Source organism: Pipistrellus kuhlii, unplaced genomic scaffold (assembly GCF_014108245.1).
Source record: "Pipistrellus kuhlii isolate mPipKuh1 unplaced genomic scaffold, mPipKuh1.p scaffold_m20_p_30, whole genome shotgun sequence".
Classification (NCBI taxonomy): Eukaryota; Metazoa; Chordata; class Mammalia; order Chiroptera; family Vespertilionidae; genus Pipistrellus; species Pipistrellus kuhlii.
The window spans coordinates 2,254,258-2,279,593 of record NW_023425530.1 but is presented as its reverse complement, the minus strand read 5'-3'; the positions used below and the strand labels follow the sequence as shown (position 1 = coordinate 2,279,593).

General features: G+C 41.7%; 1 protein-coding gene across 10 annotated transcripts in view; it reads right to left on the bottom strand.

The window, feature by feature from the left end:
- The window catches only part of LOC118731175 (scaffold attachment factor B1), a 38,952-nt gene that overhangs the window by 8,577 nt on the left and 5,039 nt on the right, over nt 1-25,336 (bottom strand). For 7 of the 10 annotated variants that reach the window (XM_036459512.2, XM_036459506.2, XM_036459507.2 and 4 more), the window contains exons 3-15: nt 15,692-15,756; nt 15,403-15,606; nt 13,830-13,892; nt 13,269-13,301; nt 9,949-9,976; nt 8,500-9,010; nt 8,042-8,091; nt 6,709-6,803; nt 3,874-4,023; nt 3,711-3,793; nt 3,229-3,368; nt 2,966-3,054; nt 956-1,062 (exon numbers count right to left, since the gene is read on the bottom strand). In XM_036459512.2, coding sequence (XP_036315405.1) covers nt 956-1,062; nt 2,966-3,054; nt 3,229-3,368; nt 3,711-3,793; nt 3,874-4,023; nt 6,709-6,803; nt 8,042-8,091; nt 8,500-9,010; nt 9,949-9,976; nt 13,269-13,301; nt 13,830-13,892; nt 15,403-15,606; nt 15,692-15,756 — 1,618 coding nt within the window. The remainder of the gene's footprint in view (nt 1-955; nt 1,063-2,965; nt 3,055-3,228; nt 3,369-3,710; nt 3,794-3,873; nt 4,024-6,708; nt 6,804-8,041; nt 8,092-8,499; nt 9,011-9,948; nt 9,977-13,268; nt 13,302-13,829; nt 13,893-15,402; nt 15,607-15,691; nt 15,757-25,336) is intronic. The other 3 variants (XM_036459510.1, XM_036459511.1, XM_036459513.1) reach the window with 1 other exon arrangement.

The following is a 25,336-nucleotide window of genomic DNA, read 5'->3' as shown; positions in this document are numbered from 1 at the left end:
TTTCCTTATCACATTGATTTCAAATGACCTTTAGTCCCAACTGTCACATGTCTTTTGACTTTTTTTCAGTCTTTCATTATAGAAAGGTTAAGTTATGATTTAGTCTACTTCTCCCTCGTGACTTTTCAGGACCTCTAAAGCTAAAATTCACAAATATACTTACTTTCATATTATATGAATGATTTTAATTTTTATGCTTGTGTTCAGTCATCAGTTCATTTTAACTATTTTGTCAGGGACATTGGTGAGTTGGGAGACCCAAAGGAGTGTCCAAAGAACAAATGACCCAAAGTCATTTTTGGGAGAGTCTATCACTACTGGGAAATGTCATTTTTATCAGGTTAATTTTCACATGTACATGGTTCAGTTCTGCAGATTTATTTGCCAATTTCATTATGAAAACAAAAATTTCCCTCTTAGGCATAAGGTTCTGTGCGAGACATTAAAAACAGTAACCCATTCCCTTTCCTCTCACTTTCTAGACTTTTTTTTTTTTTCCTAACAATTATTTTTTAAACTAAAGTTTAAAAGTTCTTTCTTGATAAGGAAAACTGTCACTCAATGTGGTCAACACTATTTGTGTTTAGTTTTTAAAAAATTATAAAAACTTTTCTTTTCTCAGCTTATTGAAGGATGAGGACGTCTCAGCTTCCTCAATATCTATACCACCATTTTTACTTTTTCATAGCTTCCGGAGCAAATCGGAGTAACTAGCATGAGTGCACCAATAAACATTCCATCTCCTGCCACTGTTCCCTTCCCTAATCTTCAGGAAGAGATGAGCCTATTTACATGAGAAAATAATTTGAAAAAGCCTAAAAGTCACAGCATGGAAAATGGAAACCAAAGGGGCCAACAGTTTCCACCCACAGCGGGCTTTGAAATAGCCTCGGACACAGTTATAACCAGTTCAGGGAAGCAACCAACCAGTGAACATTTCTGGACCCTGACTCACCTGCGGGACTCCGAGTCTCTTGATTTCCGAGGTTCTTTGACTCTATCAAAGGACACAACAGACCGCTTCTCTCTGCTGGCTGATTTGCGATCCTGGCTCTTAGAAACCTGGTTCACCAAGGAACATTACGAAGGTAGAAATGACAACAGAAACAACCATGTCCAGGTCCAAGCATCCAACATGAAGATAAGAAATGAAGATTAATGAGATAACTAGGTAACAAGATGTTCCCTCCTAAGGAACTTCATATATTGCTTATAATTCAAAATCACAGATCTTCATCACCATTTAATACTAATATACAGGTGATGCAAAAGTAGGTTTCCAGTTGTTCATATGGAAAATATAATAATTAATAATAAAAGATCAAAGAAGTATTTTTTAATCCTTTGTCTTTTGCATCCACAGTAAATTCCTTAATCTTGTTGTTTTTGTTCATAATTTAATATGCAGTGAGTGTCCAACTGAGGCCCCTTTTGGTATGTGGGAGGATTCCTTATTTGTGCTGACTGCATTCTTTTTGAGATCTACCTATTTTAGCCCTAGAATCCACTTTCATTTTTTACCATTTTCTTAAAAAATGTATTTCTATTAATTTCAGAGGAAGGGAGAGAAAGAAAGAAAGACATCAATTATAAGAGAATCATCAATGATAAGAGAATAATTGATCGCCTGCCTCTTGCATGTCCCACACTGGGGATTGAGGCCACAACCCAGGTACATGCCCTGACTGGGAATAGAACCCGGAGCTCCTGGTTCATAGGTTGATGCTCAACCACTGAGCCATGCGGGCCGGGCCTAAACATTTTTAATAAAGTAAGAGTAAAGGCTATCATATATTAAAATATTTGCAAAAACATATACACAGACTTCCATAATCAGAATGTTTACTTGAAACTGATGCACACTACTCAATAGCTGGAATGGTTTGTCATCTGTGCAGCACAGGGTTAACATAATGGGCCTAGGGTGGAATCTGGGAACTTGATGCTCCAGTGTCCCCAGTGGAGGGTTAACAGGTATGGGTGGTTCACTGAAGTGTGAACTATAGTTACACAGGAACTCCTGCTTTCCTTCTGGGAGTTGGGAATTTGATACATGCTAAGTAACCAGCCCCAATAAAAATTTTGCTGAGACTCTAATGGGCTTCTGTGGGCAGAAGCATCACCTGTGGGTTGCTGCATTTTCACTGCTCTGTGAGCCTTCATGGGAGGGAGGGAAGCAAAGGAGCTGGTAAAGGGTTCCCTCCAAACTCTGCCTGTCTTTCCCATGATCCACTGTGTATGCTCACTGCATCATTGTAGCCACCCTTAGCTGGAAGTACGTAAGCTCAGTCCATGGGTCCCTCTAGTGAACTAAATGTGGGTGAGCCTGGAAACCTACATCTATCAAAGTTGTAAGGCTGTCAAAAGTTGAATGTATGATTATCAACCCTAAAGAAGGGATACTGAAGCAGTAAGAACCTAACAGGTATTTTGTGGATTCTGGGTTCTGTAAAGCATCTGCAAGGAGACAGTACAGGATGAAGCTAAGGTGGCTGCAGGTTGGCTGGGTCACATGTAGATTAGGAATGCACAATGCAGTAATGTCAAAACTTTCAGGGCAGGCAATGAAAAATGGACTGGTAAACACTGGCTCAGGGAAAAGGTCCACCGCTTCATTTGAATCTTAATATTACCTTTAGAAAAGAAGAGCAATAATTCTCATCAGGACAGAGTTAAGTATAAAGGAAAGCATTTACTTATTTATTCAGAATTTCAAGAGTTTACTGAGGGGGAAAAAGAGTTTATTATAACCAAACTGATAGCATGGGCCAGAGAGCAAGATCTCATGTGCTCCTAAAGGAAAGCTTTAAAGCTTTTTTTTTTTAAGTTCAAGATATCTACATTTTGAAAGGGAGACAACCTTTCTCAAATTAACCTCAAGAATCTCTAAAACACACTTAGAAATGTAAATGGATGTCAAATGAAAAAAACTGCTAAATACCCTCGTTAGAAAATCAATACTCACTCTCTCTTTGGATCTCGATGTTTTGACACTAATAACAGGCACACCTTTAGATTTATCCATTACTACAGTCCGCTCGGTTCCTCGACTACCTACAGGAAGAAAGGTGTAAGGTAAGAAACAAGAAACATCCAAAGGAGAAAAAAAATACTGAACTCTATGGAAAATAAATCTAGTTTGTGTTGCAAACTGATGACAGCAAACCAACAAACCACAAGGAACAGAGCTCAATGCGGCTCTTCCATATCGGTTAGGCGGTGTGCTACCTGATTTTGTGGTTCGAGATCGCTCTGAAGGGCCAGGTTTCTGATCATCTGGATCTTTACTCTTTTCTCCACTTCCATCTTCACCCTTTCTACCATCATCTTTCCTGTCAGCTTTATCTTCCCTTTTAAGGTTTGCTGATCTAGGGAAGACCCCAAAACAAACAAGTGTGTTAGATCAGGTATTCTGATAAACAAGCCAGCCACTATCAGATTTTTGCAATGAGCACCAAGTGCCAAGAAGAAGGCTCCCTCAACTGGCATGGACATGACAACCAAGAACAAGGAGTCTATCTTGCTTTCCCCAAGTACCCCTGGATTAAGGAAATCCAGCACAATGACTGGTGCTGGAACTGCCTTACAACAAATGGGAAAAATAAAGGGGGTCAGGGGCCTCGTGCTCTTCCCTATCTGCGGAGAACTTGAAGAATGTGAAACATAGAAAAAAATCATCCTGGCTACAATTTCTTTAGAAAAAAGAATACCTCTCACTGGTGCCAAACTTCTCTTTTTTCCCTTCACCCTCTCTTTTGTCAGAGGTTTTCTTTCCAGCAGGCTCATTTTTTGCCTGAAAAACAGAAGCAAATGGAAGTATTACCTTACTGTTTCCTCAAATAGTCACAGCCCTAGAAGAAAATGGCCCTTTACCTTTTCCACTGAGATCATCTTCCCGTGGAGCTCAGTCTTGTGCAGGTGGTTAATGCATTTTGTGGCCTCTTCCGCTGTGGACATTGTCACAAAGCCGTAGCAGCGAGCTCCAGGACTCCGAGCATTTGTCACAACCTTGGCACCCACCACCTCAAAGGAAAACACGGAAATATGTCTTGCACACGAAACGCTCCCACACAGTCATTACCGTTCACACTGCTTTCCTCTGATATGCCCCAAGTTAGGCTTCCTCCCTGGTATGAGGATCCATGGGAAAACCCTGTCACCAGGTGCCTGAAAAGAGGCAGATGACTGGGGAAGATAATGCTACTGTCTTGCAGTTAACTAATCCAAGGACTTTCTCCACTTATGGCTATTCCTTCAGGGAAACAGGATGGCAGTGTGGCAAAAGCAAAATGAAGGCAGAGTTCTGCAAACATTCCTTTAATATTGTCTCAAACTTGTAAAAAAGTTACTCTGAATATACAGTCATAGATGTGAGCAGCAAATAGAAAGACACATCTATAGACGGCTATTGACCTAAAAACAAGTTTGTAAGGAGCACTCTGGAAGCAGAATCCATCTCAGGAATAACAACAACTTCATTAAGATATTTGAAGCACTAAAGGTACATTCTCACATACTGAGTAATTCCCCCAATCTTTCAGCTGATGTCTGGCACCAGGTCCTGGAGAAGCCCCATAGGAGCCAGTATTCATCCTTATTTTCCACGTGGAATCTTAGCCCCAAAGGAAGGCTTCAGAGCGGTCTGCTTCTGTGTTCAATGAAACCTACAATGCTCCCAAGAACCCATAGGTCTCAGGGTGACGTTTCCCTGCTGAGAGCACCCATCTCCTCTGAGGCCTCAGGGGAATGAGGAAAGGCTCACCCGGATTACTGAGGCCCAGGGAGACGTCAGCTATTTCTATCACCATGGCGTGTTTAATCTTCCCTTTGTTAGTTCTTGGACATCAATACAAACAAGTGTGTTAGATTAGGTATTCTGTCGATTTTATCTCTTATAATTTGCTCAAGCCTTAATATGAACAAGGGCCTGTACCAAGTTTTACTTTGGCTTGCCCCAAAAACTGACTAACAGAAAAGGAGCCCTGGATGTAATTTATTTGGGAGGCAAGTCCAGGAGCCACAGAGAGGAGGTGAGAAAAAAGGAAGGAAACCAACAAAAGTGCCCTAACAAACAAGCAACTGCAGTGGGAACTGTGGGGGGTGGGTTGGAGGGCAAAGTGGCTGGTACACGAGAGTCTATCAATCACTGCCATTACCAAGGGCTGAGGAGGGAGGAAAGAGAGAGGGGCTGGGAGTGCCCAGGGGAAGAGGCCATAAATGCTCCAGTTGTAGATAAAAACAGGCTATGGGTGCCCTAACTGGTTTGACTGAGTGCATAGAAGGGTCAGGGACTCTGGTCAGGACGTGTGCATGAGGCAACACAATTGATGTGTTTCCCTCACATCAGTATTTCTTTCTGTTTTTCCCTCTCCTTTCCACTCTCTGAAAATCAATGGAAAAAATATCCTCTGCCCTAACTTAGTTTGGCTTAGTGGATAGAGCATCAGCCCATGGAATGAAGGGTCCCCCGTTCAATTCCGGTCAAGGGCACATGCCCGGGTTGGGGGCTCGATTCCCAGAAAGGGGTATGCAGGAGGCAGCTGATCAATGATTCTCTCTCATCATTGATGTTTCTCTCTCTCGCCCTCTCCCTCTCTGAAATCAGAAAAATGTATTAAAAAAAGACAAAGCCGAAACCGGTTTGGCTCAGTGGTAGAGCGTGGGTCTGCGGACTGAAGGGTCCTGGGTTCGATTCTGGTCAAGGGCATGTACATTGGTTGCGGGCGCATCCCAGGTGGGGGGTGTGCAGGAGGCGGCTGGTCGATGTTTCTCTCTCATCGACGTTTCAAGCTCTCTATCTCTCTCCCTTCCTCTCTGTAAGAAATCAATAAAATATATTAAAAAAAAAAAAGACAAAAAAGAAAAGGAAATCCTCAGTTGAATATATATATATATATATATATATATATATATATATATATATATATATATATGTATATATTTTTAAATTAGGCTACAGGTGAGAGCTACATACCATCTTTAGGAGGCAGTAATTAAAGGTCCCTCAGTGGGATATAAAGTGGAGAGATAAGAAATGTAGTGACTGGATAGGAGTGGGGAAATATAGGATGGAATCAAGGCACTGGCAAGCAGAAGTACTGAGTACAATGTTTATTATTATTATTTATTTTTTAACAGAAATAAACAAATACAAAATTTGTTAGATTGTCATGGAACTACAACTATGACAACCCCTAAGGGTAGGTTATCTGGCTAAAAGCAGGTGTTAAAGTATAGAACAAAGGGCCAGTGTACAGATGATACAGATGTTCCCATAAGAGAATGACATGAATCTGGGCACACAACTGTAAATGGCAGAGCCGGAACCTGTCACTGGTCAAGATGCAAAGGCCTGTATGTGTACAGCCTCACTTGTGCTGTCCTGCAGTTACCACTGGCTCACAGAGTGCTGATAGCATCCTCTGCCATGCCCTTTGCTACAGCCCCTGTAGCCCTTCTTGGGTTTAAGTCCTGAAGCCTTAAAAAAAAGTGGTAGCTTGGGGGCAAAGGATGGGGGAGAACAGAAAATAGAGAGGGCCTGGAGGTTCCACAGATCTGTCACCTCCACACGTAGAGGGATAGGTGATCCTGCACAGGCCATAAACTGTGAGCTCAAAGAACAGCAAGGTGCCAAAGTGGTCACTGAGAGGACAGAAATCTGCATATAAAGGCTTAAAGACATCTTCTCCAGAAAACCCTTGGTCTTACCTTTCCATATTTGCTGAAAAGATTCTTCAAATCTGTAGCTCTGGTGGTGGAAGAAAGTCCACTAACCCAAAAATTTCTACCAGAACTGCTACGACCTATTTAAAACACACACAAAGAGTCTGGTCAAGAATATAATTCAAACAATATCTTAAAGTCATTAGGAACCACATAAGTTTCCCCAACTTGTCCAATATACCAGCAGCCCCCAAAGTCCACTGTCCTTACACAACTTGATTGACACACTAGGCCCAACAGGACCTGCAGCAATGCTACTTACAACAGCAAGCCAGGGGCTGTTAGGATCATTGAGATTTCCTCAAAGTTACCAAACCATATCATGAAAAACAGTGAGGTGGCTTTTGAACAAAGAAGGCTGGTATCTGTGTCAAACCACTTCGGGGTTCCTTGCAGGTGACATATACTTTGCACCTAAGCCAGTTATGGTTCTTTTTATTATATATATACATACATACATACATACATACATATATATATATATGTATATATATGTATATATATATGTGTGTGTATATATATATGTGTGTGTGTATATATATATATATATATATTTTATTTTTGTAAATATATTTTATTGATTTTGTACAGAGAGAAAGGGAGAGAGATAGCAAGTTAGAAACATCGATGAGAGAGAGTCATCGATCAGCTGACTCTTTGCACCCCCCCTACTGGGGATGTGCCCGCAACCAAGGTACATGCCCTTGACCGCAATCGAACCCGGGACCCTTCAGTCCCCAAGCCGACGCTCTATCCACTGAGCCAAACCGGTTTCGGCTATTTAAATATATTTTATTGATTTTTTATAGAGAGGAAGAGAGAGGGATAGAGAGTTAGAAACATCGATGAGAGAGAATCATTGATCAGCTGCAAGGTACATGCCCTTGACTGAAATCGAACCTGGGACCTTTCAGTCCATAGTTCGATGCTCTATCCATTGAGCCAAACCGGTTTCAGCTCTTTTTATAATATTGATTAAGAATGAATCTAGATAGTAAAATGTCAATTAAAGAAAAAATTGTAATCAAGAGGTAAGGTGCTGATAAAGCTGAAATACCAGGTAACTCCAAGATATCTGACACCAGAGCATTATTTTCCATTTCCAAAGTGCCCTCATGAAAACAAGGGCCAGCATGACATTGATACATTAACCCGAAAGCACTGGCCTGCTCCCCATAACCCAGGACCTGCAGAGTGAAGAGAGGAGTGGAAAAAGACCCATGTAACACACACAGACACATCTGGGTGAGAATTGCACTAACACACTGCACTGGTGCTGAAGATACATAACCTACAAGACACTGCCATAGGGACCTACCTTTGTCCTCTTTGGAAAGCCGTTTTGTATCCGAGTCATCTTCCACAGAACTAGAGAGAAAAAACAATGTCACCCCAGGAGGAAAAAGCAAAAAGGAAACCAACTCAAAATTATAACATGTGCTGAGGTTGCATACCTACCCGAAATTTAGTTCTGAAAAAATGATACCCCGACAAACTTGTATTAAAAATCTGACCTACCCATAAGATTTCAGACCCACAGGAGTTAATTAATTCGGCTGGGCTAAAGATAATTAAGAAGAATTAAAGAAAACAACCATGACGGTTGAGAATAGAAAAAAAGACTTATCAGTTTAAAGAGAAATAAAACGTTCTTTAGAAATAAATTACAATTTCAACATTCTGACTGGCCAATTGTAGAAAAAACAGCTTATGTTTATCATTAAACAACCAATGAAAAGGAGATAGCATCTGATCTAAAACTGAGAAAAAACAAACCTCATTTTCTGATCAGCGCCCTCACTGGCTGAGGACTCTTTAGGAGCCGGAGGGACTTCATTACAAGCTTCAAAAGCAAACTTCTTCACGTCTTCTTTGCTATCCCTGAGGTCTGGGCTTGAGGCTTCCTGGGGCGCTTCTGCCACCTCCTCGCTAGAGGCTTCTGTGCGCTCTGAGGCTTTACTACTCTGCTCAACTGGCTCCTCTAGCTCTACAGGCTCATAGTCCATCCTCTCGTCACCGCCTGTCTGCTCCACGGGCTCCCTTTTCACTACCGCTAACAGGGTGTCTGCCTCGCTCCACTGAGCTTGTGCTGTTGACTCGCTGGCCAAATCTAAGTCACCCTCCTCCGGGTGGCCGCTGCCAAAAAGGTCCTCTTCCTCCGCAAGCTTTCTGTCTGGCCCCACGCTACTTGTATCCTGTGCAAATGGCTGCTCCAGCTCGGAACCTTCTTCTTTTACTGGCTCAGATTTACAAGTTTCCCCCAAAATGTCGAGTATTTTCTCATTTTCTACGGATTTAACAGGAATAGAATGGCACAAGGTTTAATTACCAGGGAAATAAAACAATCACAAATGTGGAACTGGTGCGGCTGCCACACTAACACGAAGAGAACTGCTAGCTACACAGAGATTGGAAAACCCATGGGTACACACGTTATACTGGTTACACTACCTGCACGCCAACCGACTGCTACAGTAAGCCGCTGTGCTACATGGAAGAGAAAAGCATCCCAGAGATTTAACCCCCAAAACCTTCTGGCTGATTCTTGACAGTCTTCATTCTGTCGTCGTTTACATATGACTCTTCCAAATTTAGCTTCCAAAGTCCATGTTGTTTAACTGAATGTATCACCATTCACTGAACAGCTCAATTTCCAAATTTCTTTGAATTTCTTTTAACAGAACAGTCCAACATGACAATCAGAATCTTTTCCATCGGTGCTCTGAGATATTTGAAGTCCAGAAAGTGAATAGTATTTGTTTGGAATTCTCATGAAGAAACTCTTTCCTCTTCTGGATTCCAGTAATGTCTCAATGTTTTAAAATTTATCTCCCTGCCTCAATCTGCACTGCCTGAATTAAAAACCATAAAGTTAAGGTACTGTCCAATATCACAAGATCTGTTCTGTGGGTTACCGCAGTATTAGCTCGAGAGGCATGCAAACTCTTTCTACATACATTTAAGTGCCATTTATATTTAAAAAGGCATGAGATCGGTTCATCTCATAAAATCATTTTGCAAAATGAGAAATTAGCCACTTTCACAGATCTGGTGATATGGCTGGGTTTCCAATCTCTATGATCCTGGTATGGTCTGGATTGTAAACTTTTAAAACAATGTATAGTATACTAGGGCTACTTTTTAAAATTAAGAATTCAAATTAGAGAAGGTGGAAAACTAGAATAGTTCCAAACCCCCACGAATAAGTTTTTCATTGAACAGTACCTGGCTCCAAGGAGGGCTCTTCAATTTCCTGTGAAAAAAACACACACAAATAAATAAAATTAAAAAATAAGATTTGTACTACTTGGTTTATACCAAAAACTACAATAACTAAAAGGGAAATAAAAACATGGACTAGAGCATTCACAAATGCAACAGGGGAAGAACTTGCTTGTGAAGGAAAAGAGCCCTCACATCTGGCATTCCAGCTCCTTCCTCGGGGCCGCAAACCCCACGTTTCAGGCTACTCTCAAGCAACCTGGTCTCTGGTTTTCATTGTTTGCTGTTTCCCCAGCACCTAGTAACATTTCACTTTTCATGGTGATGAGCTGATCGCATGCCTATCCGTCCCTCTAGACAAAACTCTTAAATGCCAGGAGAGCGGTGTTTTCATTTTTCTACTTTTAGTGTCTAACAGAATGCCTGACACATAGCAAACAACCAGGTTTTCAGTAATTAATGTAGCATTAGTTTAGAATATTCGCAAGACTGAGGGAATACAGGCACGTAGTTGGAAACTGTTATTTTGCAGTTGTACCACAGCTACCCCTTTGTCACCTGAAAGCTCTCCAAGACTACATAGATCTCCTACAATCAAGGTCCCCACTGGGCCAGCCCTAATTCCTCAATATCCCTCCAATCCTTCTCAGGAAGCCCTGCCAATTCAGACCATTGTTATCCCTCACCTACAATAGCCTCTGGTTTACTATTCCCATCTCCATCTGTCTGCACTTTTGCCACCATAATGAGCACATGCCCCTCTGGGGCCTAAAAACTTTAGAAATGACCCCTCACATCACCTCCTTCCCCAACAGGCCCACTTGTTCCCTGACCTCACTCGCAGCCAGGTCTTACACATTTAGGTGAGGGTCCTCGAATCATAGAAAGGTCATCCTGAATGGCTTCAGAGGCTGAAGGGCCTTTCTCTCAATATGTAATGCCTGTCCCCTACAAAGGACATTATTCTAGAATTCCAGTCAATAGTGATGAGCACTATTTAAACACCTTATGTTTACATATATTAGATAGTACGAGCAGCTTGAAACTATTAGTGTCATCTTTTTCTCCGATTAGGGGACTGGCACAGAATGATCAACAAACTTGCTCAAAGAACACACAGCACACAGAGCCCAGATGTAAGCAAAGGCTGTGTACCAGTCAGGCCAATTCCCAATGCTGTTTATGTGTGTAGTGTGTACTCCACGCATGGAGGACTGGCTTTGTGAGGATGGAGAACAGTCTTTCTTCTCACTCATGTCTGTGTCCACACCATCACATCACACGTACTTCACATATATCTCATAAATGGTTGTGGATGGCCTGTATCTTTCCCTGGAAATTGACCTGCCATTCTAGGAAGCCCTAGGAAACTGTTCACTTTATTCATAGTTTCATTTAACTGTTAATCAAGTTGTTTTTAACATAACATATGCCACTTTGGGAAGTAAAACACTATGAACAAAACAAAGGATCACTCCAGGCAGAACAATTCTCTCAACTTTTTCCAAAGAAAAATGAATATATTCCTATTTGTCTCTGGAAAGGATTATGTGCTTTCCATTGTAATTTGGGAGTCCTTTGACCTAGAGCAAAAACTCAATAAAACAACCAGAACTGGCTCTTCCTTTCTTTTCATAGGGAGAAACAAAATGCACCTCTTCAAAGTAAGAGAGACATCAGTCCTAAAGTGAACTGGGTTCCATGAAGTTTTATTTTTTGAGGTTTGCATAGTCCTTGAGGCTAGGGCTCTACTTAACCAGTAACAACCAACCTTGCCCTGCCTGGCAGAGCAAAAATAAATTATTTGAAAGGTGATTTCTTTTTTTTCTTTTAAAAAAATATATTTTATTGATTTTTTACAGAGAGGAAGGGAGAGAAATAGAGAGCTAGAAACATCGATGAGAGAGAAACATCGACCAGCTGCCTCTTGCACACCCCCTACCAGGGATGTGCCCGCAACCAATGTACATGCCCTTGACCGGAATCGAACCTGGGACCTTTCAGTCCGCAGACCGACACTCTACCACTGAGCCAAACCGGTTTTGGCTGAAAGGTGATTTCTAATTAAGCAGCACAGTTGACATAAAAACAAACAAACAAACAAAAAATCAAGGACTGGAATAAGCTAATTGTATTTTCATTTCCTTACAACAGTTTCTATTAAAGCCTTAATCAGCTTGGCTCAGTGGCTAGAGCATCGGCCTGTGGACTGAAGGGTCGCATAAGCCTGGGTTGCAGGCTTGATCCCCAACAGGGGTTGTGCAGGAGGCAGCTGCTAATTCTTTCTCATCATTGCTGTTTCACTCTCCCTCTCTAAAATCAATAAAAATATACACCGTATTTTTCGGACCATAAGACGCACTTTTTCCCCCCCAGAAGTGGGGGGAAAAAGTCCCTGCGTCTTATGGTCCAAATATAGCCTACACATATACTTTTAAAAAAAGTTTTTTTACTTGCCCGGCTCTGTGTGGTCTCTCTGTGCTTGCCCGGCTCTAAAATGGTTCTAAATGCTGCTGTTTACTTTACAGGGTTGATTACATGTGTTTATGACTGTGATGTTGGGTTTTAATGCACATAAAATATTTTAGGACACTATTTGTTTCAGAATCTTTTTTTCTTCATTTCCCTTCTCTAAAAACTGGTGCGTCTTATGGTCCGGAGCATCTTATGGTCCGAAAAATACGGTACAAACAAACAAACAAACAATTTTTATTAAAAATTAGACCCAAACCCTGGCCAGTTTCTCAGTGGTTAGAGTTCTGGCCTGTGTAACGAAGAGCTGTGGGTTCAAATCCCAGTCAACTGCATGTACTTGGGTTTCATGTTTGATCCCGTCTTGGTTGGGGCGTGTACAGGAGGCAAAGAGTTGATGTGTCTCTCATATCAATGTTTCTTTCTCTCTGCTCCCCGCCCTCTCTAAAAAAAAAAAAATCAATGGAGAATATACCCCTAATTAAGGATTTAAAAAATAATAATTAGCCGAAACCGGTTTAGCTCAATGGATAGAGCGTTGGCTTGGGGACTGAAGGGACCCGGGTTCGATTCCGGTCAAGGGTATGTACCTTGGTTGCGGGCATATCCCCAGTAGGGGGTGTGCAAGGGGCAACTGATCGATGACTCTCTCTCATCGATGTTTCTAACTCTCTATCTCTCTCCCTTCCTCTCTGTACAAAATCAATAAAATGTATTTTAAAAAAATAAAAAAATAAAAAATAATAATTAAAAATTAGACCCAAGTAAGTTTATTCCAACAGTTTATATACATATAAGTCTGGCAGAAACATTAAAAGGAAACTCAAGACCCACATTTATTGAAATCATACCTGTAAGTTAGTCCACATCTCATTTTTTCTCATCTAAGGTTTAATATTTACAGATGGTAATGAAACAGCCAAGATGATAGAGTAATCAAAAAATTCCTTGCATTTTCCATAAGAAATACTTCCCAAAGGCAGAACTAGAAGCCTTGGAATCCACCTGTCCCAGCTGTGATGTCTGTGCTCTGCCCAGCCTACCCCGCCTGCATCCTACTCTGGACCCATCAATCTTTCTTAAGGAGGGAGCCCCCCTTGCTATTGACCTAACAGTCTTTCTGCAGAGGATGCCCTCAGCAATCAAATCAGCAAAAACTTTCCCAAATATGCCCTCTGTTACAGGGAAGCCATAGTAATTGAATGGGAAACCAAGACAATTAGTCCTTTGCAACAGGTACATGTATTTAAGGGGAGGGGAGCAAAACCCTCTCTAAAGATGCTGACAAAGTAGGCAATATTAACAAACCTTGCAATGACTTTTCCTTGGGAGTGCAACACAATGTCTGTATTGGTTTCCAGAAACTGTAGGATAAGCTTTGATGCCAAAATTATTGAGACATAACAATTTACCTGTAATATAGTGAAGTCAGATGATGAAGTATCTAAATTATTTATAGTTTCTCTGTCCTCTAGCTGTAAAATAAACAGAGAAGACAGTTTATTACATCAATAAGGCAACATAATGGAACATCTATACAAAGCAAGTAACAGCCATGAAAAATCACCTATGATAGCCCTGGTCGGTGGAGCTCAGCTGGTTGGGGGTTGTCCCACATACTGAAAGTTTGATTACCAGTCAGGATGCATGCCTAGGTTGTGGGCTCAATCCTTGGTAAGGAACATGTAGGAATCAGCCAATCAATGTTTCCCTATCGCACTGATGTTTCCCTCTCTTTCTCCAACCCCTTCCTCACTCTAAAAATCAATTTAAAAAAATCATTTGACAAAATTCTAAATACAGTACAGAAATCAAAACAATATAGTGTGATTCTACTGGGGGTTTGGAGCCTACCCCCATGGATAGGGGAGGCTACTGCAGTACATAAACTTTTATAAGCAGATTTGGAGCATGAGGTTTGGAGAATACTCTTCAAGGAACAATGTCTAGAATCATGTGTTGGAGTGGATTCTTTTTAAAAAAATATATTTTATTGATTTTCCACAGAGAGGAAGAGAGAGGAATAGAGAGTTAGAAACATCAATCAGCTGCCTTTTGCACACCCCCTACTGGGGATTTGCCTGCAACCAAGGTACATGACCTTGACCTGAATTGAACCTGGGACCTTTCAGTCCGCAGGCTGACACTCTACCCCACTGACACAAACTGGTTTCAGCTGGAGTGGATTCTGAAGACTTTGGTGGCCACCACCACTTTCCCCAAACCTGGATGCCAATGACAATGGGGCTATTGCTTCTAAGGTGTCAACTTGCCCTGAATGGAATGGCATCTCTGAGAACCCTACTTCCTATACCATTTTCAACATCCAAATCAGCGTATAGGGACAGAAGCACAGGACTGGCAAAGCCCTGGTGATCCATCACTTTTTCTGTGTACCTAGCAAACTTATCTTCATAAAAGTAAAATTATCTAATAAATGGTACCAAGACAACATGGTGCATGAGTTAAGTCCATGGACTCTGGAATTGGTCTGGTCTTAATTCTTATTCTCTCATGATCCTGGAGATAGTTCCTTATCATTTAAACCCTCAATTTCTTCAACTGAAAATGGGCATAACAACACCTATTTGTCATACTGTTGTGTAAAGAACAGCCCGGGCCAGAGTGACTCAGTGGTTAGAGTTGGTTATGACCAAAGGGATCTCAAGTTTGACTGGAGGTTCTATCTCAGCCCTGTCAGGGTGAGTGAGGGAGGCAGCCAATCAATGTCTCTCTCCCCTCCTGCCCCCCCTTCCCTTTCTCTAAAAAATAAATGGGAAAAATATCCTTAGGTCACGATTAACACCTCCCCACACCCAATTAAAGAACATAATGCCTAATGCCTGGCAGACAGGCCTTCAATAGTGTCCCTGAAACATTTAATGAATCATTCTGCAAATGTATAGCATATACTCCACTTTTCATCTATTATGACTTTTGAGGAATTGATGCACTCAGGGCACATTCTAGAGACCGAGTACCTACAGCATGTTCTTGAAGCTGCTCAGGAAGTTCTTTCATTTCTCCCTCTAGCTCTCTACTATCAGATAGAGACTCTGGGAGGTTATCATCATCATCGTCTTCCACACAATCTGCAACACTTCCATTATCGATTTCTGCTTCATCTAACACGCTGATATCCATCATGTCAATGTCCTGCAAGTTCTCCAAACTGGCTTCAACATCCTCCTGTGACATAACAAAACACAGCCATCAACAAATGAACTGCTACTGGTTCATCACTAAGCAGAATTACTGTCAATGCTACACATACCTGTCCATCCCCAGAATTTTCCTCCAGCCCATTATCTTCCACACCTTCTTCTTCTGGTTTACGTCCTAAAGAGATAATTATCAAAGCAGGAGATTAGTAACATGCGTTTTGCAGAAGCAATACATTTTTTGGGAAGTATTTTTATTGAGAGAGAGAGAGAGAAACATCAATGATGAGAATCATTTATTGGCTGCCTCTTGAACACCATCTTCTGGGGATCAAGCCCACAACTGGGGCATGTGCCCTTGAATGGAATCGAACCGGGACCTTTCAGTCTGCAGGCTGACACTCTATCCACTGAGCCAAACCAGCTAGGGCCAGAAGAAATAATTTTTGACTTTTATAGGCCCACAGCACTACAGAAATGGCCAGCTAAAAGACCCCCACTGTCATTTTATAATCCTTTCACTTAATATGTTGTAAACATATTTCCATATTCTTTTTTTCTTGTTAATCGTCACACGAAGGTATTTTTCCATTGTTGTTTTTTCCAAACAAGAAAGTAAATAGAACGAAAGAGAGGGAAGAGTGGAAAGGAGAGAGGGAGAGAAAGAGAGAGAAGTATCAATGTAAAACATCAATTGGTTGCTTCCTGAACGTGCCCTAACTGGGGCCAGGGATACAACCTGCAACCTTTCAGTGTATGGATGATGCTCTAACCATCAAACCACATGGACCAGGAAGTATTTCCATATTCTTTAATAGCACCGCATAGGGATATCATTATTTGTCTAATACCTATGGCTGAAAATTTTAAAAAACACTTATTAAGATGAATACTCTGGTGATTTTTATTTTTTACTTGGCATCTAGGCAATTATCCTCTTAGAACATGTTTCTAGAAATGGTACCCCCAGGACAAAGAGGATGTGTATTTTTAAGGCTTTGATTAAAACAAATGAAAACAGACATAATATTGTAATATCCCAGAAGATAGTTATTTCAATTCACACAGTATAATCTGCAATGAATAAAAGTGCCAATCTTTCTGAATCTTTGTTAAAATCAGCCATTTTTCTTTACCCTTACCACTGTGCCAGGTAAAAAGAACTACTTGTAACCTGAAGTTATCCGATTACTGTTTAGGTTGAAATTTTGTTGTTGCTCAAATTGTAGTTTTATAACTCTCATTTACATCCTTTTGCCATTTAAAAGTTTCTGTTCTTCCCCTACTGGTTTGGCTCAGTGGATAGAGTATCGGCCTGTGGACTCAAGGGTCCCAGGTTCGATTCCGATCAAGGGCATGTACACTGGTTGTGGGCACATCCTGCAACCAACGTACATGCGCTTGACCGGAATCAAACCTGGGACCTTTCAGTCAGCAGACCGACACCCTCTGCCCTTACCCTCCCTGCATTGACCTCATCCATAGGTGTATGATTTTAGTCCAGTCTTTTCCTGCATCCCCCCAAAACCATTTTCCCCTGATAATTATCAATCCACTCCCTTTCTTTGTAAAAAATCAATAAAAACATATATATATATATTTAAAACAAGGGTTGGAGAAGTTGTGGAAGAAAGGGAATCATCATTCACTGCAGGTGGGAATATAGACTGGTACAACCACTGTGGAAAGCAGTCCAGTGATCCCTCAAAAATTTTGAGAATAGCGATACCATACAACTCAGCAATCCACCTCTCCTGGTTATATACCCCCAAACCTCGAAATCATGTATTGACAAAGATTCATGCACTCATATATTCATTGCGGTATTATTCATGATGCCCAAAACATGGAAATGACCAGTATCCCATGATAGAGGACTGAGTAAAAAAGATGCAGTACATATACAGAATGGAATATTACTCAGCCACAAGAAAGGATGAAAGAGTACCATTTGCAACAAAATGGATGGACCTTCAGAATATTATGCTAAGTGAAATGTCAGTCAAAAAAAGCTAATAACCATATAATATCACCCATATGTTGGTTATAAAATTGAAACTCGTGAACATAACCAACAATGTGGCAGAGGGAAGGGGGTGGGGAAAGAAGGGAATCTTAATACATGGTGGCAGGTGGTTTGACTTTGGGTGGTGCAATATACGGTGCAATATACAGATGTTTTAATATAGAAACCACATTCGAAACTGTATGTTCACATTGACCAACACCATTCCAACAAAATAAAAATTAATTTAAAAAAATAAAAGATTCTGCTAAACAAATTATTGGTCTCAAATTACTTTGGAGGAATGCTGAGAGTACCTGAGATATGCTTGCAGGGATTCTGATTAAAATAACCAGGATGCTGATTTCAAACCATCTTGAATTTGTTCATCAAGAGGGTTAGAAGAGCCCTGACCAGTTTGGCTTAGTGGATAGACGGCCTGTGGACTCAAGGGTCCCAGGTTCATTTCCAGTCAAGGGCATATACCTTGGTTGTGGGGACATGACTAGGAGGCGGGGATGTGCAGGAGGCAGCTGATTGATTCTTCTCTCTCATCAATGTTTCAAACTCTCTATCCCTCTCCCTCTTCTCCGTAAAAACAAACAAACAAACATCAATAAAATTATTTAAAAAAAAAAAAGATGGTTAGAAGACAGAACTCTACAGTATTTTCAGTTAAACTCCCAATACAATCTAAAAAGGTAGTTGAAAATTGAAAATATTTTCAACTACCTTTTTATTTATTTATTTATTTATTTATTAAATATATTTTATTGATTTTTCACAGAAAGAGAGAGGGAGAGTTAGAAACACCGGTGAGAAAGAATCATCGATCAGCTGCCTATTGTGCCACCCCCTACTGGGGATGTGCTCACAACCAAGGTACATGCCCTTGACCGGAATCAAACCGGGGACCTTTCAGTCCACAGGCCAACGCTCTATCCACTGAGCCAAACCGGTCCCAGCTCAACTACCTTTTTAGATTGTATTGGGAGTTTAACTGAACTTGTCATATAAAATATTTTAGAACTTCCCATCCAATCTAATAAAAGAGTAATATGCAAATTGACCATCACTCCAACATACAAGATGGCCACTCCCATGTGGTTAAAGATGGCTGCCCCCATGTGGACACAAGATGGCCACCACAAGATGGCCTGCAGGGGATGGCAGTTGTGGGGGACCAGGCCTGCAAGGGAGGGCAGTTGTGGGGGGCCCAGGCCTGCAGGGGATGGCAGTTAGAAGGGGACCAGGCCCGCAGTGGAGGGCCGTTGGGGTGACCAGGCATGTAGGGTAAGACAGTTGGGAGAGGACCAGGCCTGCAGGGGATGGCAGTTGGGGGTGACCAGGCCTGCAAGGGAGGGCAGTTGGGGGGGACCCAGGTCTTCAGGGGAAGGCAACTGGGGAGGACCAGGCCTGCAAGGGATGGCGGTTGGAGGGGGACCAGGCCTGCAGAGGAGGGCAGTTGGGGGTGACCGGGTTGGCAGGGGAAGGCAATGGGGATGACCAGGCCTGAAGGAGAGGGCAGTTAGAGTGACTAGGCCAGCAGGGGAGGGCAGTTAGGGGCAATCTGGCTGGCAGGAAAGCAGTTGGGCATCGATCAGGCTGGCAGGGGAGTGGTTAGGGGCAATCAGGTAGGCAGGCAGGCGAGCAGTTGGGAGTCAGCAGTCCTGGATAGTGAGAGGGATGTCCCAGATTGGAGAGGATGCAGGTTGGGCTGAGGGATACACACCCCTGTGTAAGAATTTTGTGTATTGGGCCCCTAGTATAAAATATCACAATACGCCATACTGGTTTGGCTCAGTGAATAGAGCGTTGGCCTGCAGATTCAAGGGTCCCAGATTTACCGTATTTTTCGGACCATAAGACGCACTTCCCCCCCCCCAGAAGTGGGGGGGGAAAAGTCCCTGCGTCTTATGGTCCAAATATAGCCTACACATATACTTTAAAAAAAAAGTTTTTTTACTTGCCGGGCTCTGTGTAGTCTCTGTGTGCTTGCCCGGCTCTAAAATGGTTCTAAATGCTGCTGTTTACTTTACAGGGTTGATTACATGTGTTTATGACTGTGATGTTGGGTTTTAATGCACATAAAATATTTTAGGACACTATTTGTTTCAGAATCTTTTTTTCTTCATTTCCCTTCTCTAAAAACTGGTGCGTCTTATGGTCCGGAGCGTCTTATGGTCCGAAAAATACGGTAATTCCAGTCAAGGCCTGTACCTTGATTTCGGGCACATTCCCAGTAAGTGGTGTGCAGGAGGCAGCTGATGTTTCTCTCTCATTGATGTTTCTAACTCTCTCTTTCTCTCCCTTCCTCTATGTAAAAAAAAAAAAAAAAAAAAAAAATCAATAAAAATATATTAAAAATATATATACCACAATATTCTATAAAGCTCCAAATAAAATTAATTCTGCTAGGCAAAGAAACCAGACACAAAAGTGATTCTACTGAATGAGTTCTACTTTACATGAAGTTCCAGAGCAGGCAAAACGAATCTATGGTGACAAGAATCACAAAATTTTGTGGGAGGTAGGAGGGGAAGTGTGACTGGGAAAGAGCAAGAAGAATCTGACAGAACTATTCCTTATTTTGATCTTTACCTACCTCAAAACATATGTGAAAATGAATTCCAAATGAATTAAAAATGCTAATGTAAAAATAAAACCATAACTATTAGCTCTAACAGGGGTCCTCAAACTTTTTAAAGTGGGGGCCAGATCACGGTCCCTCAGAGAGCTGGAGGGCCGGGCTATATGAACTACTAATTCCTACTGTAACATCTCGGCTGCGCTCACTGCCCAAAAAACCTGGCGGGCCGGATCAGACTCCTCTGCGGGCCGCATGTGGCCCGCGGGCCGTAGTTTGAAGACGCCTGCATAATGTAAAATACTTTCTATATTTTAAAGAGAGGACCTTTTAAAAACACAAATAAAATCTAGAAAACATACAGAATAGGTTGACAGCACTGCCTAAATTAACAAATAGAACACCACAAACAAGTTAAGTCAAATGACAGACTGGGTAAGAAACAATAGCAACATTTTATAGAGTCCTTAAAAGTCAACAAGATAGCCGAAACTGGTTTGACTCTGGAGAGTGTGTCGGCCTGTGGACTGAAAGGTCCCAGGTTCAATTCCCATCAAGGGAATGTACCTTGGTTGTGGTACATCCTCAGTAGGGTGTGTGCAAGAGGCAGCTGATCGATGATTCTCTCTCATTGATGTTTCTAACTCTCTATCCCTCTCTCTTCCTCTCTGTAAAAAATCAATAATATATATGTATTTTTTAAAGAGAGTGATAACTTAAAAAAAAATGTCAACAAGACAAACAACTAGGTAGAAGAAAATGGGCAAAGGGCATGGAAAGACAATTTGGTAAATACAAGTGGCCAATTATCAGAAACTGTCTAATCTGTGAAGAAATGCAATTGAAAACCTTACCTGTAGAGAAATGCAGATAAATACAATAAAATATCTTTCTCCTATAGAAGTGGTAAAAAAGGATAATACTCAGTGTTTTTTTGTGTGTGTGTGTTTTGTTTTTAAATATATTTTATTGATTTTATACAGAGAGGAAGGGAGAGAGATAGAGTTAGAAACATCGATGAGAGAGAGTCATCGATCAGCTGCCTCTTGCACACCCCCTACTGGGGATGTGCCCGCAACTAGGTACATGGCCTTGACCAGAATCGAACCCGCGACCTTTCAGTCCGCAGTCCGACGTTCTATGCACTGAGTCAAACTGGTTTTGGCAATAATACTTATTGTTAAGTGAGAGTTAAAAAAATAAGCACCCCCCCCCTCATATTTTTAGGTGAGAGACTGACCATTACAGACTGTTGGAGTAACTATTATAAAATAAAATGCAGATATCTTTTGACTATAAAATTTTACTTCTAATTATCTACACAGACAAAAGAGTAAGATGCAAATTGACCGTACCTTCACAACACTTCTAAGCCAATCAGAAGTGAGTATGCAAATTCACCCAACAAAGATGGTAGGCGAACTTATATATGCAGGTGCCGAGCAATCAGGGGCGGGGCAGGGTGGGCTACTTGGGTTGCTGCCACCAACACTAATAAAAGAGTAAGATGCAAATTGATCGTACTTTCATGATGCCCCTCAGCCAATCATAAACGAGTATGCAAATCAACCCAACAAAGATGGTGGGTTAATTTGCATATGCTCGCAATGAGCAACCAGGGGTGGGGAGGGACACTTGGGTTGCCACCATGGCAACGATGCAAATGTTCTGCATGGCTCAAGATGCTCTGGGCAATGTAGGAAAGTGGAAAGGCAGCTCTGGGCTAGAGCGAAAACGCAGTGCTGACAGCTATTCTTGCATGAATTTTCATGCATCAGGCCTCTAGTCAAAATATATTTCTTTAACCAGAGACATTTCTGGCTCATGGCAGCACTGAAAATTGGATATGCTGAATAAAAATGGGAAAATAATCTCAACAGTCTAGTACCAAGGAGACTGATGAGCTACATATTGCTGTACATCATATGAAAGATTACTATTAAGCTATTTTAAAAGAATAATGTCTTTTACTTGTAGAACTTGGAAATATGTCCTTAACATGTTAAGTGAAAAAAGCAAATCCTATCCTATACTATATACTATAATAAAAGGGTAATACACAAATTGACCCTAACAGAATGACCAGGAGCTACCGGATACTATGACGCACAATGACCACCAGGGGGCAGATGCTCAATGCAGGAGCTGCAATCTAGGGGGTCAGTGTGCTTCCACAGGGGGAGCACCTCTCAGCCCAGAAGCTGGCTCAGTGGTGGGAGCTTCTTTTGCATCCATAGTAGTGCTAAAGATGTCCAACTAAGCCAGCAGATGGACATCTCCCAAGACCTCCTGGCTGCCAGAAAGATGACTGCCAGCTTAGGACTGATCCACCAGGGTGCGGGCCTAAGCTGTCAGTCGGACATCCCCCAAAGGGTCCCAGACTGTGAGAGGGTGCAGGCTAGGCTGAAGGTCCTCCTCCCCACCAAGTGCATGAATTTTCATGCACCGAACCTCTAGTTATAAAATATTTTGTATAGGAGCTAGCTGGTTTGGCTCAGTGGATAGAGCATCAGCCTGCAGACTGAAGGGTTTGATTCCAGCCAAGGTTACATGCCTGGATTGTGGGCTCAATCCCCAGTAGGGGATGAGCAGGATTCTCTCTCATCACTGATGTTTCTCTCTCTCCCATCTCTGAAATCAATAAACATAAAATAAAAAATATTTGTATAGGACCTTTTTCTTAGGTCTTTTACTTGTAGAACTTAGAAATATGTCCTTAACATGTTTATTTTTTCCATTGATTTTTAGAGTGGGAGGGAGGGAGGAGGAATAGGGGAGGTGGGAGAGAAAAAGTGAGAGACAATGATGTGAGTGACAAACACTGACTGGATGCCACCACACACATACCCCCGACCAGGGCTAGGGTTTGAACCTGAGACCCAGGTAAGTGCCTTTGATTGGGAATTAAACCCTCAACTCTTAGGTGTCTGGGCCTATGTTCTAAGCAATGAGTGATACTGGCCAGGGAAGGACCTATTTTTTTTTAAAGCAAAGGAGAATAAATCTACATAGGTATGTCTGCATCTTGATGTTTTTAGATTGCACGATATTTGTGCACATGGGGAGGGGTACGGGGGATTGTTCCCTCAGCCCAACCTGCACCTTCTCCAACTGGGGACCCCTTTGGGGACATCCCTCTCGCTATCTGGGACTGCTGGCTCCTAACTGCTCACCTGCCTGCCTGTCCCTAACAGCCTCGGCCTGCCTGCCTGCTCAACCCTAACTGCCCTTCCCTGCCAGCCTGATCTCGCCTCCAACTGCCCTGGCAGCCTAGCACTGACTGCAGGGCTGACTTCCGGTGGTTCAGCCTTCAGTCGTTATGGATTTTTACATATATTAGGATGACTGCATATACACATAAAAGTCTTATAAAGCATGCCCAACTTTCTATTAGGTTTCCTCCTTACTGAGAAGAAACTTCTACATGTTGCTTAATGCCAAGTCTGTAATTTCAAAAACCTTAGTATAATTTTTTTTTTGGGAGGGGGGGGAGGGTTAATCCTCACCTGAAGATATTTTTCCTTGTTGTTGTTGTTGTTGTGTGTTTTTTTTTGTGAGTGGAAGGGAGGTGGAGACACAGAGAGAGGGGAACATTGATGTGAGAAAAACACATCGATTAGTTGCTTTCTGAATTTGCCTGAAACAAGGCCAGGGATGAGCCTGCAACTGGATTATGTGCCCTTGACCAGAATTGAACTTGGGACCCTTCAATCCACAGGCTGATGCCCTATCCACTGACCCACACCGTTTAGGGTAGTACAATTTTTTTTTTTTAATGGAAAAGCAAAACAAAGCAAAAAAAAAAAAATAAATAAAAAGATTCAGCGGAAACTAGTCAGAGCCTCAGCCTGCGGACTGAAAAGTTCCGGGTTCGATTCTGGTCAAGGGTATGTACCTGGGTTGCGGACACATCCCCAGTAGGAGGTGTGCAGGAGGCAGCTGATCGATGATTCTCTCTCATCAATGTTTCTAACTCTCTATCCCTCTCCTTTCCTCTCTGTAAAAAATCAATAAATATATTTTTAAAAATAAAAATAGATAAAAAAGATTCAGAAGCTCCCACTACAATTGTCTTTTTCTGATTTTCCAGTACACTTCCCCTTACCAAAGACATTTACTTGGGCAAAGGCAAAAATACACAATGTATCATGGACCCAGAAGTGATTTCATTACAAGGTGAGGTCACAACTACAGCTCGCCCACAGCTTACACCACAGTGTGGCTGACATTGGTGCCTGCTTCTCAGACATTTCAAACCCAGTTCTTTCTTCATCACTGTCCAAGTAGTATGAATATTTAGTTTTGATTTGGACCTGAGCAATAAAGCCTCCAAGGGACTATTCAGAACAGTCCAAATGCCCAATATTAACGGATTCTTTCTTAAAACAGTTGTTTAATGATATTAAATTACTGAGTAATTACCGAGGAAACAAGGAAGATATAGTCCCTGCCCTCAACAATCTGATTATGACATGTTGCCAAATGACATAAGCAAGATATGAGGAACTAGGTCACAGCAGTGTAGAGGACCTAAGGAGTTGTGAGTTGCTTTTGGTAGGATCACAAGTTGTCTCTTCATGAACGAGGACATGAATACAGACAGATAGAGAAGAAGAGTGGGCAGAATACAGAAGGCCAAGAGAATGAACCACATATTTTACAGCCTGATGAAAGCCCAGAATGTATTGTAGTAGAGGAAGGTAGTGGGGGAGGAAGGTAGTAGGGGAGGAGGTATCCCCCATGTAAAGCAAGCACTGAACAATGCTATGTGGCAAGTGGTTTTTATACAGCAGGTAGTTTTTTAAAGTAATGTCTATAAAAGTGACAACTTTGTTTTGGCCAGGAAGCATTCAAAATGACAGATAGTTTCTGCAAGTCACAGCAATAGTAGACTCAAGCCATCCTAATACTCTTTTTTAAGGAAAGTGAAGAGCCCAGAATAGCAAAGGCTGCTGAGAAATCTAGAGGAAAATGAGTAAAGGTGTAAATGCCCCTTTCACCCTCTGAATTCCCAAGTATCACAGAAATAAAATACAGTGATCTGTCCCAAATATCAGGTCTAGTAATAATTAATGTCGTTTTTAAACATTCGTTTAAAATCTTGCTTGGCGTTGACTTGTATTGACATAACCTTCAAACACGTGGTATCTACAGAACGTGTGAAGC